General features: G+C 35.1%; 1 protein-coding gene across 8 annotated transcripts in view; it reads left to right on the forward strand.

Annotated features, from left to right (window-relative positions):
* The window catches only part of ATP9B (ATPase phospholipid transporting 9B), a 156222-nt gene that overhangs the window by 44423 nt on the left and 95332 nt on the right, over window positions 1-16467 (forward strand). For 7 of the 8 annotated variants that reach the window (XM_085571539.1, XM_085571538.1, XM_085571540.1 and 4 more), the window contains one exon: window positions 4192-4243. The exons of the other annotated variant lie outside the window; for it this stretch is intronic. In XM_085571539.1, the coding sequence (XP_085427665.1) occupies window positions 4192-4243 (52 nt within the window). The remainder of the gene's footprint in view (window positions 1-4191; window positions 4244-16467) is intronic. 8 annotated transcript variants of the gene reach the window in all.

Here is a 16467-nt window from a genome sequence, read left to right on the forward strand (position 1 = left end):
TGTTTTCCTTGGCTTGTGTTACATTTTTAATCTCCAGTGGAAGCACAGATGTGCACAGTGTTCCTAAATAAGACAACTGAAGGGATGAGTTGTTGAGTTCAGATATTGTTATTTAGACACTGTACCTTATTGACTGTTTGGAATACATTTTGAGGATGTGAGGAGGGCATAAAATTCAACAACACATTTAGTTAATAACTACACATTTATGGGACAACATTTAACAATAACAGCTCATAATAGTGATTTAAAGCATGAGAGCAGTAATGCTTTTTCTTCAAACCTTGAGAGCTTGTCTTGGAGCTGTAAAGGTACACAATTTTTTCCCTAATCATGTGCATAAAGTGAAATTAATCCAGTATTTGCAAGGATTGCAGATAATGCTAACATGCAGTATTTCACAGCATGGAGATCCAAGAAGACAACTGCCTGTTCTATTTATAACTCAGAAGTAAGCGGGAGTATTTTAGTTAATAATAGAAGTACATCGTTCAATGCCTGCATGGAGAAGGAAGGACAGTAAATGCAGAATTCCAAGGGTCTGTAGCTATGCACAATTGAGGGGAATTGGAAGACTGACTAGGGAACAGGAAAAGTTTATGTAAATAACAATTTCATGATAATAACATGAAAAAAATATAAATGTAATTTGAAAGCTATGAGAAGAGTATTTTTAAGTGAATATTGTAGCCTGTGTTGCAGGAAAGTATAGATGTCTTTATGGGTTTCATGTTTAGTAGTCTGGCTGGTATTCCTGGGTGACATTCATGGGAACCCTGGAGCTGAGGAAGCACTTAGCTTGTATTGACCATTGGCTGGGTGTAGTTAGACATCTAGGACTGAATCTGAAAGTGTGCGAACACTGAAATAAATGGAAGCCCTCCTTCTCTTGAGCTCTAATTCTGCCCAGATTTAAGAAAAACAATGTATTCAAGTAATTTTTATGACTTATATATTCAAATTCCAATATATGTTAACAAGCATTTCTGGTATCATCTTTGTGGTAACTGAGATTCTGTAGTTTTTTCATGGGTTTCTGAATGCTTGAAGTTGTATCTGTTGTCATTTTAACTTGTTCTACTTTGATAAATATGACATGAGAGGACTAACATGATTGACATACTGCTGCTGTTTGACTGTGACAATGTACAACAGAATTTAATTTTCTCTATAATGAGATGTTAAAGATTTTTGTAGCATACTTGCCATCTGCTTCTGTGTAGTCACACTTTTATAGTGACTAGGTATGTATCTGCAGGTCTGTCTTTGCTCTCCAGAATCAGCAATAATAGTGACAATGTTTTTGGTACCTAGTGCTCCTGCAGTGTCTTTCTGCCCACTTCTGAATTATGAAAAACCTGATACTAAAACAAGACGTCAATTTAAAATACTTTAAAGGCAAGTTATTCTCTAGCCTTCCCTACATGGTAGAATACATTCAGATACGTTTATGCAGAAAAGGTTTCATTATTTTATGGGAAAGAAAAATGAGCAAGACAGAACACAAAAGAAGGCAAAATTAATATCTATTTTTTGTATTAAAATGAGAAAATATTCACATGACTAATTTGATCACAGTCTATAACTTTCTTATTGGGGGGCAGAGGGGGAGGAGTTGCTGATCACCCTCTGGTGATCAGCGTCAGGACACGAGGAAATGGAATCACAATGGTATGCAGCAGCAGTACAAGGAGTAATGGCTTTAAATTGAAAAAAGGGTAGATACAGATTAGGTAGTAGCCTGAAATTCTTCATTGTGAGGGTGATGAGACACTGGAACAGATTGTCCAGAGAAGTTGTGTATTCCCTGTCCCTAGAAGTGTTAAAGGTCAGGCTTTGAGCAACCGGATCTAGTGAAAGGTGTCCCTGCCCATAGCAGAGGTGTGGAACAAGGTGATATTTAAGGTCCCTTCCAACCCAAGCCATTCTATGATTCTATGAATGAAGCTGTGTTAGGGAAATTTCTGGGAAAAGGCTTGTCACTGAGAGGCTGGACAGGATTCCCAGAGAAGTGGTCATGGCACCAAACCTGTTTGAGTTCAAGGACTGTCTGGATGTTGCTCTTAGTCATATTATTTAGCCGTAGGTAGTCCTTAAAGCAGCAGGGAGTTAGACTCTCTGATTCTTATGGGTCCCTTCCAGCTTCAAATATGCTATGATTCTGCCCAGTTGTGTCAGGCATAAAGTATCTGAATCTTGAATACTCTGGGCCAGGCTAATGTTAATTTACTCAATGTGAACTGAAATGTATCCTCTGTGGAAATTGGTAGTAACTTGTAAGGTACCTCCTTTGTGTTACCAGAACTTATATTTAATTCAGTATTAGATCATTTGACTTTTATTTTTGGATGCTGGTGAAGTGTTTTAGCTTGTTTACAAGTAACTGGAAGTTTGTAGGCATGAAGCCAGTAACCTGAAACTTATGTAATGGATTTATGTCAGAGCTGGCAGGGGAGCTGTAAAAATGTATAGCTAATCTATATTAAGACTGGATGTCTGTTTAATCGTTATTGTCATTTAAGGACAGAATTATTTAATTTTGAAGTTGCCTTTTCCTTTTTATCTTTTTTCCCTCTAGTAAGTTCAAAATAATATAGTTTAAGATTAATCTTTTTTTCTGCATTTTCTTTCTGAATTTGAATGAGATATTTCTAGTTGAATTTGGGCTCATGGTGAATAATAAATTTCACTGCATCCTTAATTATTAGCTCTTATAAGGCAAGATTCAAAAAAATGCTGTACTAGTTAAAGATGAACAGCCTCTTTGAGGTGAATACTGTTGGCACATAAGCAAGTGAATTTTATTTGTAAAAGCATAAAGAGTTAAAATAGGAAATGCGTAAATCAAGAAATATTAATTGATGAAAATGCATAATTTTAAGTTATACAGAAGGTTTTTTTGCTGTCTGTGTAGAATTTTCATGTAAACTAAAACATGCATCTATTTTTTAGTGTTTCCCAACTTCCTCATTTTTCAAGTTTCATCTTTGCTTATGATAATAGCCCTCTCTGTAGTCCTTTATGGCCCCTCTTTACTAAACTTCCCATAGAGAATCAAGTGACAATTTACACCCTTAAACTGGTGTTCCTGAGAGTATGTTTCAAGGAGTGGTGAGAAGTACTGGTCTTCTAGAGATTCAGAGAGTTTACATCATCTTATTTTGGAAGCTAAGCCCATATAACGTAGTCTGGCAGTTGACTTTGGCAGATCTCTTCAGATCACACTATTCCAAATGGCACTGTTGTGGTGGCATGCTGATATTGGGAAGGTTTCTTTGGATTAATGGAAAACCTTTCTTTTTTCTTTTCCATTCCTGTGCCTTGCAAATTTTGATATGTTGTTTATTTTTGTTTTCTCTGGTGTTTCATTCCTAAACTCTGTGTTGGCCATGTGTAACTGCTGCTGCTAGATGCCTTGGAAACAAGTGGAGAGAGAGCTGAGGATTTGGGTAGTTATGTAGCAGATACCATGTGTGTGGGAGCCTGGTATTGTTCATTTTGTTTAACCTGTGAAAGCTTAGATTGGCCTTTCTGTAATCAACAAAGAATTGAAAACTTGATACAGACAGTTCTGTGCTGGAAAGGGAAATGACAGAACAGGTACATCTGACTATGCATATGATTCTGTGTCTTAGTGAGGAAGTCTTTCTGTTCATTTTACATATATGGAATAGAAAAATGCTGTTCCCTAATTTGCTATTTCCCCTGTGTGTGTCTGTGTGTGTTGGAAGAGGAATTCTTGGTATACATAGTATTTGCAACTTGAGTGCCAAGACAGATATTTTTAATTTACTTTTTTTTTTCTATTACATGTGCTAACTGAATGTCAGAGTTTTGCTCAGTGAAACTATGTGTTAAGATATTTTGATTATATATTTATATACTTGAATTACTTTTTTCAGTCAAGAAAATGTTAATCTGTTCTTCAGGTATTTATCATTCATTTATAAAGAACATCTAAAAGGATTAGCTGTTGTTTGCTTATGGTATAATTTTTTGAAAATATTGATTTCTGAATTGTAAATGCTGAATGTAAAGTATTGTAAGAAATCCTATTTTAATTGAGTTTCAATCCAAGTGTGACCTTTTGGTTATAGATCTTACTGGACTTTTGATTGGAATTCACTTTTTTCATACTTACAAAATACATGTTTTGTTTTTTGTTTTTTGTTTTTTTTCTTCTTCTCTCAGAATCAACGAATCCCATCTGACATGGTGTTTCTTAGAACCTCAGAAAAAACAGGTATTTTTCCACAATTCACATTGGTTACATGATTAGTTGGTGGTTGTGGTAGAGTTTTACATTGTGCATTGTGGTCAGTTTGAAATGGTTAAATAGTTTGATGAAGCTACACCTTCATCAGATTAATGAGAGAAGTCCACACATGGCAAACACATTATGCCTCAACTGTAAACAGGAGTAATGTTACTGTGAACATGAGACTTCTATAGATAGATATGTTTCTCCACATGAATGGTTTTATGAGCTGTTTTAACAAAAGGTTTAAATATTAAAAATGGTAAAAATATTTAGCAAATAGATTTATAAGACTGAATTTTATTAGTATGATTTGACATTAATTTCACATTCTAGCATGATCAATTGATCATTTTCTTGTGACATACATTTAAATGTCATCTGATTGTGTTTCTGTTATTAAATTTGAAAGAATTCAAATTTGAACCTACTAATATGCGTTTAAAATTACTATTTTTGGAAAAATTTATTACAGTGATTTGAACTCCTGAAATAATGGTTTGGGTTCTTCTACTTCAAAATAATACTGCCTTTTTGATCAGTCAAAAAAAAAAAAAGCCAAAAAACCAGGAATTTTCTTGCATGAGAGAAAGAAAAGTGCTGTGCTTGTTAGCTCTATTTCTCTTCACATGGTGATAGGGGAGTACTCTTAATTTTGAGAAACAAATATCTCCTTTACAGGAACCCTATAAATTATAGCCATTTTGTAAAGTTAAAAATTACTACTGGATGCCCCTGTGTGTAACTCAAATGAGTTTTCCTCCTTTATATTACCATTTCTCTTCAGATCCTGAAGAACTGTCTGGTATTTGTCAGACAGCACTAAATTTCACAAGGCTAATAGCTGTGATATTGGTAAAGCCCTGTATTAGTGGCACACAGTATTTCACTGTGGCACTGGAGTTCTATCATATATTTCAGATAAAAGCCTAAATTTGTAGAGATCATTTGAAAGAGAAGACAAAAATATTTCTGATAGCCCACAGAACTCCAGTAGAGCTATATATTTGCTAAGAGAAGAAATTTCTGTATAGTTATTGTGTCTTGTTAATGCTGATTACATGCAGTGGTCATCTGTAACTGGCCTGGAGTGACAAAGTCTTCCAGTGATCTTATATAAGCTCATTTTTGTTAACCACCTTCTGGTTCAGGATACAGGGATTTTCTTTTTATTCCCTCTCAGAACACAAATCTATTAAAAAGCCTAATTTTCTGTTAACAAGCAACAGGTTACCTAGTTTTATTGGTATTGCACTTCTTTAAAAACAAAAAAAAGAAAGCAAAACCACACAAAAATAATTTCCTAAACTTCAAGCATATGGCAGTAATTGTTTTTTGACTAAAGAGTGAACACTTGCATCTGTAATGGTTCCTTCCTGATGCTGCAGTTTTGACTGATTTATGCTTTAATTTATAGTTGAAACTTGTAAGTACTTTGTGAAATAATTTTTGCATGGTTTTATGTTCTATATGTAATTTTATCTTCTGTGTAATAAAGCAGTTTATCTACAACTTCTTACTATAAATCTCTAAAGAGTAAAATGGAGAGTTTGAACTAATCTCAAAATCCAAACCTCCCTTTAAGCTTCTTTTGGGGTAAAGTACAATTTTACAGCCTCAATATTTACATTACATATTAATGTAGTCTGCAGCACTGCAATATCCTGCATCATCACTCAAAAAAAAAAGCAATTTGAGTTATAAATGGGCAGCTTACAAAGTTCATCCGGAAGCTCACCCCCCAATGTATTTTTACAGTTTTCTAGGATATTTTTAACTCTGCATAGCAGAAGTTGCATTTTGGGGCATCAAGCTTACTTTGATAAAACTAATTTCTTATTAGATGTATTTTCCCCTTTCTTTATCAAATGCATTGCCTTTTAGGTAGAATGATCTCTTCAAAGATCTGATATAATAACTTGATGTCAATTGTGTGCTTGTATCTAATTTCTAAGATTTCTATGTTTATTAATCAAACTTTACAGAAATTAGAGTCTAAAAGCTCATATTGGTGGGACTTGCTTTTTTATTCATATGACAGTCTGTAACATTCGTATTCCTCTCTTTCATGGATGGAGACATAGATGGCTGTTCGTATTTTCAGTTAGGATTACTTCCCAGGGGGATGGAACAGGTGGAAATCATTCCTCAGATGTGAATTCTTTGCTCCTGTCTGGCTCTCTGTATAACAGAGATTTCCAAAAGATTTTCATTTACTTCCAAAATAAATAAAAATAGTTTTTAAAAATTAGGCATGAAAAGCTTATGGAGTAATATGTTGGAGTTCTATGTATTTGAAAAGGTAGGAGGAGATTATCTATGACAGAATCTTGATTTTACTCATTATATATGGCAGAAATAACAAGTGATTTCAATTATTTGTCCCATTTATCAGCCTTCCACCAAATGAAAGGAAATATTCATGCTGATCTGGCTGCAAAAGATGGTTTAAAGGTTATTTTCATTTTCTGTATAAGCAGGCAGCATACCAAAATCAACTGACTACCTTAGTGTAAAGCTGTTATGCAAATGTAGGCAAGATCTGTTACACCAACACAAAGCTCCCTTGCTGAAATTAAACTAGATCTTAAGTAGCCCTTAACAAAACTTTTAGGCTCATTTTTAATTTATTTGGCATATTCTATGCATTTCATTTGCCTATATGCTGTCTCAATCAAAAATCAAGGGCTAGACAGGGCATTCTAAAGATCATTCTAGAATTTTATAATTGTCCACGGAAACTGCCAACTGAAGTGTGCATTACTAACTTCATTATGGGAGTATCAAAGATACTGTGTGTGTAAAACACAAGAAAGATTTCAAAGCTAAACTCTCCTTCTCTGAGCTACAATCCTTGTACTCCACATTGGCTGTGCCTTGGTGCTGTGACTGGCTTCTGATCCAGGTCAGATATTCCTATGGTAACACATGTTCTGACATGATCTGGATCTCGTCTTCCCTGAAAATCTGGTGCATGTGATTGTAAGACTTGGTGTTTCTATAATATTTGTACTCTTTTTACTTTCAAATGGGAAAATTTGAGAGGAATACAAACTTTATAGGGTGACTACAAAGTGTCAAAAAAGAATGAATGAAGCTTATTTTTTTTCCAGACAAGCTTTTTATTTACATGCCTCTAATAATTCATGGTGAAAGACTAGCAAATGCAGTGGCTGGTTCTGAACTAAGCAAATGTTGATTTTTGCTAGGTCCAGGAACAGTTGACTGTTGGAGTTAGCAGCTTGGCTTTTCTTTTGCTCATATGGCTCTTTCATCCTCTTTTGTTTGACAAAAACTCAGGGAACTTCCTAAGTTTGAGATCATTGTTCTGCCATACTAGGTTGAAATCGGTCACCAGTCAAAAGTTACTGGGAGAAGGATTGCATGGCAGAATAGCATTGTACATCGAATTACAGCTAAAGGAACTAATTGCCTACATCTGCAGCTGGAATAGCCAAGGGATGATAAGCTTTAGGTCTTGTGATATGCTCCATAGACACTAGGACTGCAAAAAAATTGTTTCTGTATTACTGGTAACTACTTAGGCTTATGACAGACTAATCACAGTGCTGGTAGGATCCTGACTTTCCTTAGTTGCTTTTTATGGGGGTAAGAACTCCTTAATCTTAGTCAGACCCTTCTGATTGTTCCCGAGGTCTTCTTTTGTCACAGATAGTGCTTTGTGATGTATGAAAAGTGGAGCTGGATTTTTTCTTTAGCCTTTTCTGGTGAAACTGAACTTCCAAAGGGTGAACATGAAGTGGTTTTCCTGGTCTGCTTCAGCTTTTCTGACCATAGTATTTGAACTTAGCACATGTCTTCTGCATAGAGTTAAATTTTTTGATAGATGCTTTATTTCATGTAGAGTAACAGCCACTACTTCTGGAAAAGCAATATTTCTTTTTCAAGAGCAAGAGTACTGCATTAAAATATTTCTTTTTGAACAAACTTGTAAAATTTTGTAAAAAATATATATATGTAGATGTTGGTAAAATAAAGTCACAAATGTATTTCAATATCTCTGATGCTTTAGATTGCTCAAGAGCTGCTAAATTGACAAAACAGGTGGGGTTTTTTGGTTTTGTTTTGTTTTTGTTTTTTTTTTTTTAATTGTAGAGGTGACACTCTGGAGAGAGCAACTCCCAATGGCTGATGAGTTCCACTGCTGTCAAGCATACTCTCATGCAAAGGTTTTTAACATAAACCAGTTTTGGTACTGTTTCTCCTTAAATCCAGTACATAATAACTTACTGGAGTGGACATTGCAAAACAGTCTACCACTACAGCTGTGCAATGCAAGTAGTAGGGAAATGGAGAATAATTTAAAAATTCTTACAATCCTTTGTGAAGAGCATTTAATTCTTTCCAAGGTAATGCAACTTGCACAGTTGCTACATGCGTTATTTTTCAGGCCACTGTTTCATTATTCTGGTGCTTGCTCATCAGCCCATTTCTCCAGCCTCTAAAGGTCCCCCTGGACATTTCCCATTACACAGATCAGTGTTTTGAATTCCACTTTAAAAATTATTTTTAAATGGTATATTTACTTAGCTATAAAAATTAGTGGCAAACATGCTTATACTTTTTAGAATTGTAGCAAAAAGAGTCATCTCCCTTGCATTAAAATTTGTAGTGAAGTGTTTTCAGGATTCTTTATTTGTAATTACTTTAACAACAATGGTATAAGTAAAGTGTGGGAATAAAACAGGAAAATATTTTTTGAGGCTTTGTAGCAATTCATTTCTGTAGCAATATAACTCTCAGATGTGATTTTTATTTTAAATGCTAGCCATTTAACTGGCATAAACTCTGGAATGCAAGTACAGGCTTAAATAATCAATCATGCAAGCTGATTTTCTGTTGGAAGGAGCTGTGAGTTAACCAGTAAAGGCATACACCAGTCTACCATCTCAAACAAAATTTGCTCATTAAAGACTTTTTTTTTTTAAAATGATGAGTTCTTAAGCATTTCTATACAAAAAGAGAGCATTGTGCCATCAAATATGTTTTACTTGTTTAAAATATCTAGCTTTGTAGGTCTTAAAAAGCAAATATTAGTAGAAGATTTATGTTAAAGAATGAAAGTCCAAATTCACTGCAAGGAAGAATATAATAAAGGTGATGCTAGTACTATCTTTTTATTCTGGACAGTTTAGGAGTAAGTGTTCTACAAATAGCTTGATTCTCTGGAACTTCAGATATTTGAAAATCAAACCACAGGAGAAAATGTCAGTTTGGAATTCTGTTGTGCAGCTGATGTCACTTTTTGTTTCTTCATAAAACCAACAACTGCAGTATAATAAGGCTGAAGGAGTTGCATTTGTCACACATTCTGGAATTTTCTATTATGTTTAGAAAACAAGTGTTGTAAAACCTACCTGTCTGGAAACCAAAATGCTTTGAAAATCTATTGCTATAGAGAATGATAAATGACTAGAGTTAAGTTTTGCACATACGGCCAGATAAAAGTTTATCTTCAGGGCATGAGTAGCTGCCAACAATCTGTCCAAACTACTTTAATCTGTTTCTCTATTTCAGTTCCTATTCTGTTTTTAGCATTTGATTTAACTCAGGCTTGAAATGTTTTGGTATCTGCTTTAAGCCACTGAGCACTAGTGATTTGACATGATCAGCTACTTGTTTAAGATGTAGTCAGATAGTATGAATGTTATGTGGTGGAAGGAGGTGGTCTCAGCAGACATTATTCTCCAAATAATGTTCTACTCTCTCTATTAGAACTGTAAAATTACACAGTAAAATATTATTAGAAGACATGATCATATATACAATTCCCTAATTATTTTATTTTCTCTGCATACTTGTATGACTAGTACAGTTCATGTATTTCACTAGATTTGCATCAAAATAAGCATTAACAAAGAAATATTTTTTTTTCTGTATTAAAAAAAAAAGACTGGTAACAGTTGAGCAAATTGATGTGTAAGGAGACTCTGTATTGTGTTAGGCATAAATTAGCCTCTTCCTATTTGCCAGTGATAATGCATTTTCCCAGAAATTTGAGGGGATTTGGTGGCTTGGCTTGAGTAGCGGTGTGAATGTCCTGAAATCCCAAACAATTACCTCTTTTTGGGAAACAATATAGAGAAACTGAAGGTGAGAATCATCAAAGCAGATCCCAGAGGCAGGGCAAGTCAGGCAGAAAAATATATGTATATTAAGAACTGATAAACTTCTTGGTATGTTGTCAAAGGCTTTGAAAATAGAAAAACCAAAATTAGTTTTGCAAAAGTAGGTTTCAAGAATTCCTTGTGTAGAAGTTTATAACATGTTGTCTGTAAAGTATCTGTAAGGTACAGTGTTAAATCTTCATAGCTGAGTCTATTGTTTCTTCCCACTGACCAAACAGTAAAGGAAAATTTGCTTTTCCCTGCTAAACTCTAACTAAAAATTTATCCTCTTGTTTTTTCATGTGCCTATTGTACCCTGATGTCAACTCTTTTGACTTGTACTTTTCTGTGTTTAAGCTTTATGAGATACTAAGGCTTTAATTACTACTCCCCCAAATTTAGTTAGACTGCCCTTCAAGTTGATTATTATTGCTGCTGCTAAAGTCTTGGAAGTAAAACATGTGGATACTGGTATATTTGGCCATATTGTTTTCTCAACCTCCTCTGTGAGCTCTGCTTTCATCAAAAGAGGAAATGCTCCTTAAGTCTTCTATAAGCACTCTCCTTTAAGAGGTATATGTATTTTTTTGTGGTACTGGTCTTTAGCAATATGTAAGTGCATTAGGGATGTGTATGGGGACAGTGAGTTCTGCTGTGCTGCCAGAGCTCTCAAATCTTGGAGCTGTTTAGTTGGTATTCGTATTTTATCTGAAAAGTGAGAATTTTTTCAGTGTTCTAAGTATTGTCTGTGGCAATTTTTTGATTTAGTCATTACTCTGAAGATGTAAATAATGCACACCATCTTTTTTCTGTATCACTGGATTTCTGCAAAAAGAGATTTCTAGTATACATCAGAAGAAAAATGGAGCAAAGTGGTGCATCAAATCCTATTAAATGGAAAAGATTAATGTTTTTTGGGTATCCTTCTGTATATCTCAAAATAATATAAATCAGTAAGATAAAATTTGAGAATGTGAATATGAAAGTAAACTTTTTTAAAATTTGGAACATTGTTTGCTCTATCTGAAAATTCCATAATGTTTTAATAGAGATAAAAATTCCTAAAGCATACTGAATCAATACCACAATTCAAAAAAGATGCAGTGTGATCAAACTTGGATTAAAAAACATCTGAGTTCTTGTCAATAAGGAGCTGTGATGAGTTTAGGGATATCATATTGACTGTGTATTAATACATGGTATCCTATAAGACCATCAGTTGATTGTTTAGAATGTAAATGAAACTGTTCATGGATCCAGTGACTGATGGCTTAAATTCCAATTAATCAATTGCTTCATCGGTTTCTTAATTCAGATCAAATATCTCAACTATACACAGTTCTTCCCTGGTCTTAAGAGAAATTAATGCTTTTAAACTAATTTAATCAGTCTTCTATAAATGTACGTCCTCTGGAATGGCGGTATAGCTTAAACATTTAGGATGTTTCAGATGTCTTGTGGTTTTGTTTCTCCTTAGAAGCCATCATAACAGAAAGCTTCTCATTAGAATAGTAAATGAAACTCTGTACTCCAATATGTCATCTTGGTGTTGCTATTCACCTTGTCATCAGTTTAAAATTTTCATGTACATAGTCACTTAAGTAATAGAAATTATTTAAAAATTAAGTTGTTTGTAAATGATCTGGTGTTAAAGTGTGCAAAGTCAGTGTCTGTTTTTCTTTTGCTGGGTACATTCTAGCAAATCATCTCTTTCAATGTTTTTCACTTAAAGCAGGGAGACTGGTAATATTGCCAGAAAATATAAAACTGCTTATGGCACTGCAGTTCCACGTGCCCTGTTTCCCACTGACCCATCAATTAATTCATCAACACTTGACACAAGCTCTTCACTCTGACACTTATACCAGTTGATCTTAATTTGATTGCCGTTAAAACCTTTCTTTCCTGACAACTGTTGTCAATTATACAAAATAAAATCAAGTATTCATAAGTAGGCTGTAAGAGGATATAGGCAGACAGATTTAATAATTCAGTTTTGCTGAGGCTTGAAAGGCATTAGTTGTAGCTGTTGTTCTCATTTGTAAAAAATTCATTGGATACTCTGGAGAGAGAAGGCAGACATAATTTTATTTATTTAGATTTAACAGAGAAGAACCCAGACATGTAGTGATGGTTTAGCATTATCTCTGTTTAAGAATAACTGACAAGAATTCTTATCCATTACACATTATAGAAAGTAAATGTAATTTACTTCTATGATTTTTTTAAAACTAATTTAAGTGTACACATTCTAGAATTGCTTTTTGACAATATCTGTAATGGAGTGTGGAACTCAACCCTGCATTTATGCAGAAAAAACAATACCTTTTCAAGACTGGGGTGCCTGGTCTTTATTATGATTGTAAAATATGCATATTCCTGTAGATCTGCTATATACAACTAAATTATAGTTTATTCTCTCTGATGCATCTTCCTTACAGTATAACATTAAAATATGTGCTATGGCATATTTGAATTACACCTATAAGTTTACTTTAGTGCTTATTGGCAAGTCAACTTTTTAAGCTTCCCAATAATTGGCAAAAATTTGCAAGCAGAAATCTGTTAACTTCAATGTTTTTTTTAGAGAATATTAAATACAGTTTTTATAACTTCTGTGTTAACTTCTTATACACTATACTGTTGTCATGGTTTGACACCAGCACAATGCCAGTGCCCCCATGAAAATGCAACCTCTCAATTAAATGCTGTGAAGTGTGATTGAGAACAGAGCAAAGCAGGCCAAGCTTAATAACAGAAGTGGAAAAAAAAAACTTTATTAAGCTACTACTACTACTATACTACTATAAAAGAAAAAAGAAAGAAAAGCACACAAGCACACAGCAAAATTCAAAATGAAAACCTTCCAAAACATTCCTCCCCGCCCCCCCCCCAATTCCAACAAACCACAGTGAGACACATTGGAACCCTTAATCAAGTATTCACCCTTCAATATAATCAATACTATGTCCATCAGGGGACAGAGGAGTCTCCCTTGCACCGTAGAACCCCAGGAAACACAGCTGCCACCTCTTGTGTTTCCATGTCACACATGGAACTGCCCGAAGAAAAGGTTTGCAATGGTGACCCTCTCCTTTCCAATGCGCGGTGCTCTCACCACCAATGCATGGATGGACAAACTGCTTTTAGGATTTTTCCTTTCAAGGATGCCCTGCCAAGAGGGGAAAAAACAACAGTTCAGTTTTTCATTTTTTGGGACCACAGTCCCCCCCATTTTCTTTCTCCCCTGGGGCCGAGGGTTCAAGAACAGAGATCTTCTTCTCTTCCAATTCTCTGAAGACAGGGGGCACCACCCCCAACCTCCCCAACTTTTCTCTGTTCCCTCCACTCCTGTCTTTTCTCAGCTGCTGAAGCAGGTCTCTTGGCTCACCGGCATCCTCCTAAAATACAGTCTCTCTCTTGGACAAGAAAATCGGTTCAGTCTGTGGCTAACAAGTAAAAGTCCAGCCAAAAGCCACTCCATCATCTCCTCCCACCTAGAATTTCTCCTTCTAACATCCCAGGGTCCAGGCTGTCTCTCTTCCTCTCTTTCAAACCGAGGAGGAGTAAAATTTCACAAAGCTTTCATTTCTCAAGGAAGGGTTAAAAGTCCTGACTCCCTGGCTGGCTCTGCCTGGATCGCCAGCTCCCACAGCTGGGCACCTTGCAGCCTTGTGGCCCCCCCGCTCTTCTCCTTTCCTGCAGCCTACTGCTGACAAGCCGCCGCTGCCTCTTTCTCTCTCAAGAGAGAGAGACTCTGAGGGAACGCAGACATCCCAGATTTCTCCACCCTTCCATGCATGGGGCCAGCCCGGTTCCAGCCCCCTCCACTGTTCGCCCTACCTCAAGCTGGGCTGCATTTCTTCCCTCCCGCACCCAGCCACGGGCCAGGCAGGGGCGAGTCCTGCACCGAACCCTGACCAGAACCAAAGAGAGAGTGACTTCTCTTGGGAATTCTGCTTTTAACCCCTCTGTGCTCTCAGAGGCATGTCCACCCTCAATTGGTCACTCCAGGTGTCAATATTCAACCCTGACCCCTGACTGCATTGACCTCTTTCTGCCGAGAAAATTTTTTTTCTGTGTCAAACCACGGCAACTGTATATGCTGATGTTTTTAACAAATACTATAGGTGGGTTGACTGGTAAGACTGTGGATTTCAATGTACTTGTGAAATCTAAAAAAAGAAATATTTTAAAAAATAATTTCACTGGTAAAATGCTGATTAAATAGGTGTAAAGACAAAATCTGCTCTAAGTTATTGCTCAAAGCAAGAGCAGAAAGAGTGAAGGATAGAAGTGTGCAACTCCTTTTATAAGGTGTCATTTACTTTTTGCTTTTTAATGCTAGTCAGAATAAGTTATTCCTTAGCAGGGGTGTTTTTTCTGAATTGAGAATCCTCTTATGTCTCATGTGATGACTTAGACCTGCTTTCTCAGACCCTTCTTCTAGGCCAGGAGTTGGGAAAAGAAAATTAAGATTGGATACAAGTTAGGACAAGTTAGATAGTTTAGTTTGGTATATCAGGAAAACTATCTTAATTTTTCTGTTGCTATATATCAAGAAACATGGCCAGTCCGGGAAAGCAAGTACTAGTATATTTCAGCTTTAAGTATTAGCATATTTTCCAACCTTCTCTTTGTAAAAGCAAAGCCAGTAGACTTCATGATCAAGAAGGAAGTAGGGAAGAAGCTCTCTTTTCATCATGCCACTCTACCTAAACTTTTTGCTTGCCGTTTTCAGAGTCTGATTTGCTCATAATTTCCATCAGTTGATGAATTCATTTTGAGGTATTTGGATTCAATTATGCAGTCTAGGATTATTCAAGAGTATTACTGCCTAAGAACATTACATCATACTTTTATACCTGTAGGATATTCCATGTCTGTCTGTTTATTTAAGGGCACTGTTAGGTTACTAAGAAAAGTATTGGTTTTAATTTGGTCTTTGCCTAAAGCTATGCCTGACAGAAAAATGTCTGTGATATGGAGGAATGTATGTAATCTAACACAGGAGATGCTACAAACAGCACACAGTTTTCATTCTGCAGCAAACTAAATCAACTTCTCTAGGGCAGTTGAGATTTTCTTTCCCCACATATTTCAAATATTAAATCTCAATGTAATTAGGATAACATTATTTTTTTTTTATTATAGCTTTCCATTAAAATCAAGTGATGCAATTTTACAAAGAATAAATTATTTTCCTTTCGTGAAGTAATTGCTTAGTCTGTCAATTTAGGGTTTCTTAAGTGAAGTACACGTTCTATACAAACTACTTGTTTAACAGGCTGAATATTAAGTTAATTGTGTTAAGGAGAAATTATCAATCTTTCTGATTAAGAGAAAGAACAACATTTTCAAATAAAATAAAATAGTAACAAATAATTTAATTATTAGCCAGCAAATTTTCTTTTCTGAGTGACTTTCTTAATAAACACTGGAAGCTAGAATTCATTTAAGAAAATATGTAACATCCCAAGTAATAGCTTGTTTTCAGAAGCTTAATTTAAAAACTGTATTTAATATTCTGGAGTATGTATATAAAAATACAATGGAAGTGTTTGATAGTATCACAAGTTCATATACATTACTCTAATTTCAGGAATTTAAAGATGTCCACATATAAAGAAATTAATTTATAAAATATGATTAGCAAGTTTGGTAGTATTAAAAAACTATATTAGGCTATCTGGTGATGATGCATATTATAAATTAAGAAAAAGGTTATAATATAAATGTGTTTTACTTGATTAAGGAGCTTCCCTTTCTGGTTTGGGGAAGAATTTTTTTTCCCTTTTTTTTCTTCTCTCCTGCACATTGTTTTAAGGTGAAAATATTACCAGCTTTTTCAAAGGATGACCTGTATTTAGTTTGAGAATTTTTGTTCATGACCTTTTACTTTAGGATTTCTAGAGGCAGATAGGTGACTGCTGCATGTGCACATGTACACCATTCCCAAAAGCATTTGACATGTACACATCCTTCAGATATTATCTGATTGAAGCCTTAAGTCCAGCACACACTGAATAGAATTGTTCGTGTTTACTCTGTATTAACAATATAGTTTGTTTGACAGATCTA

Source organism: Lonchura striata, chromosome 2, assembly GCF_050655825.1.
Source record: "Lonchura striata isolate lonStrDom1 chromosome 2, ASM5065582v1, whole genome shotgun sequence".
NCBI classification, from domain to species: domain Eukaryota; kingdom Metazoa; phylum Chordata; class Aves; order Passeriformes; family Estrildidae; genus Lonchura; species Lonchura striata.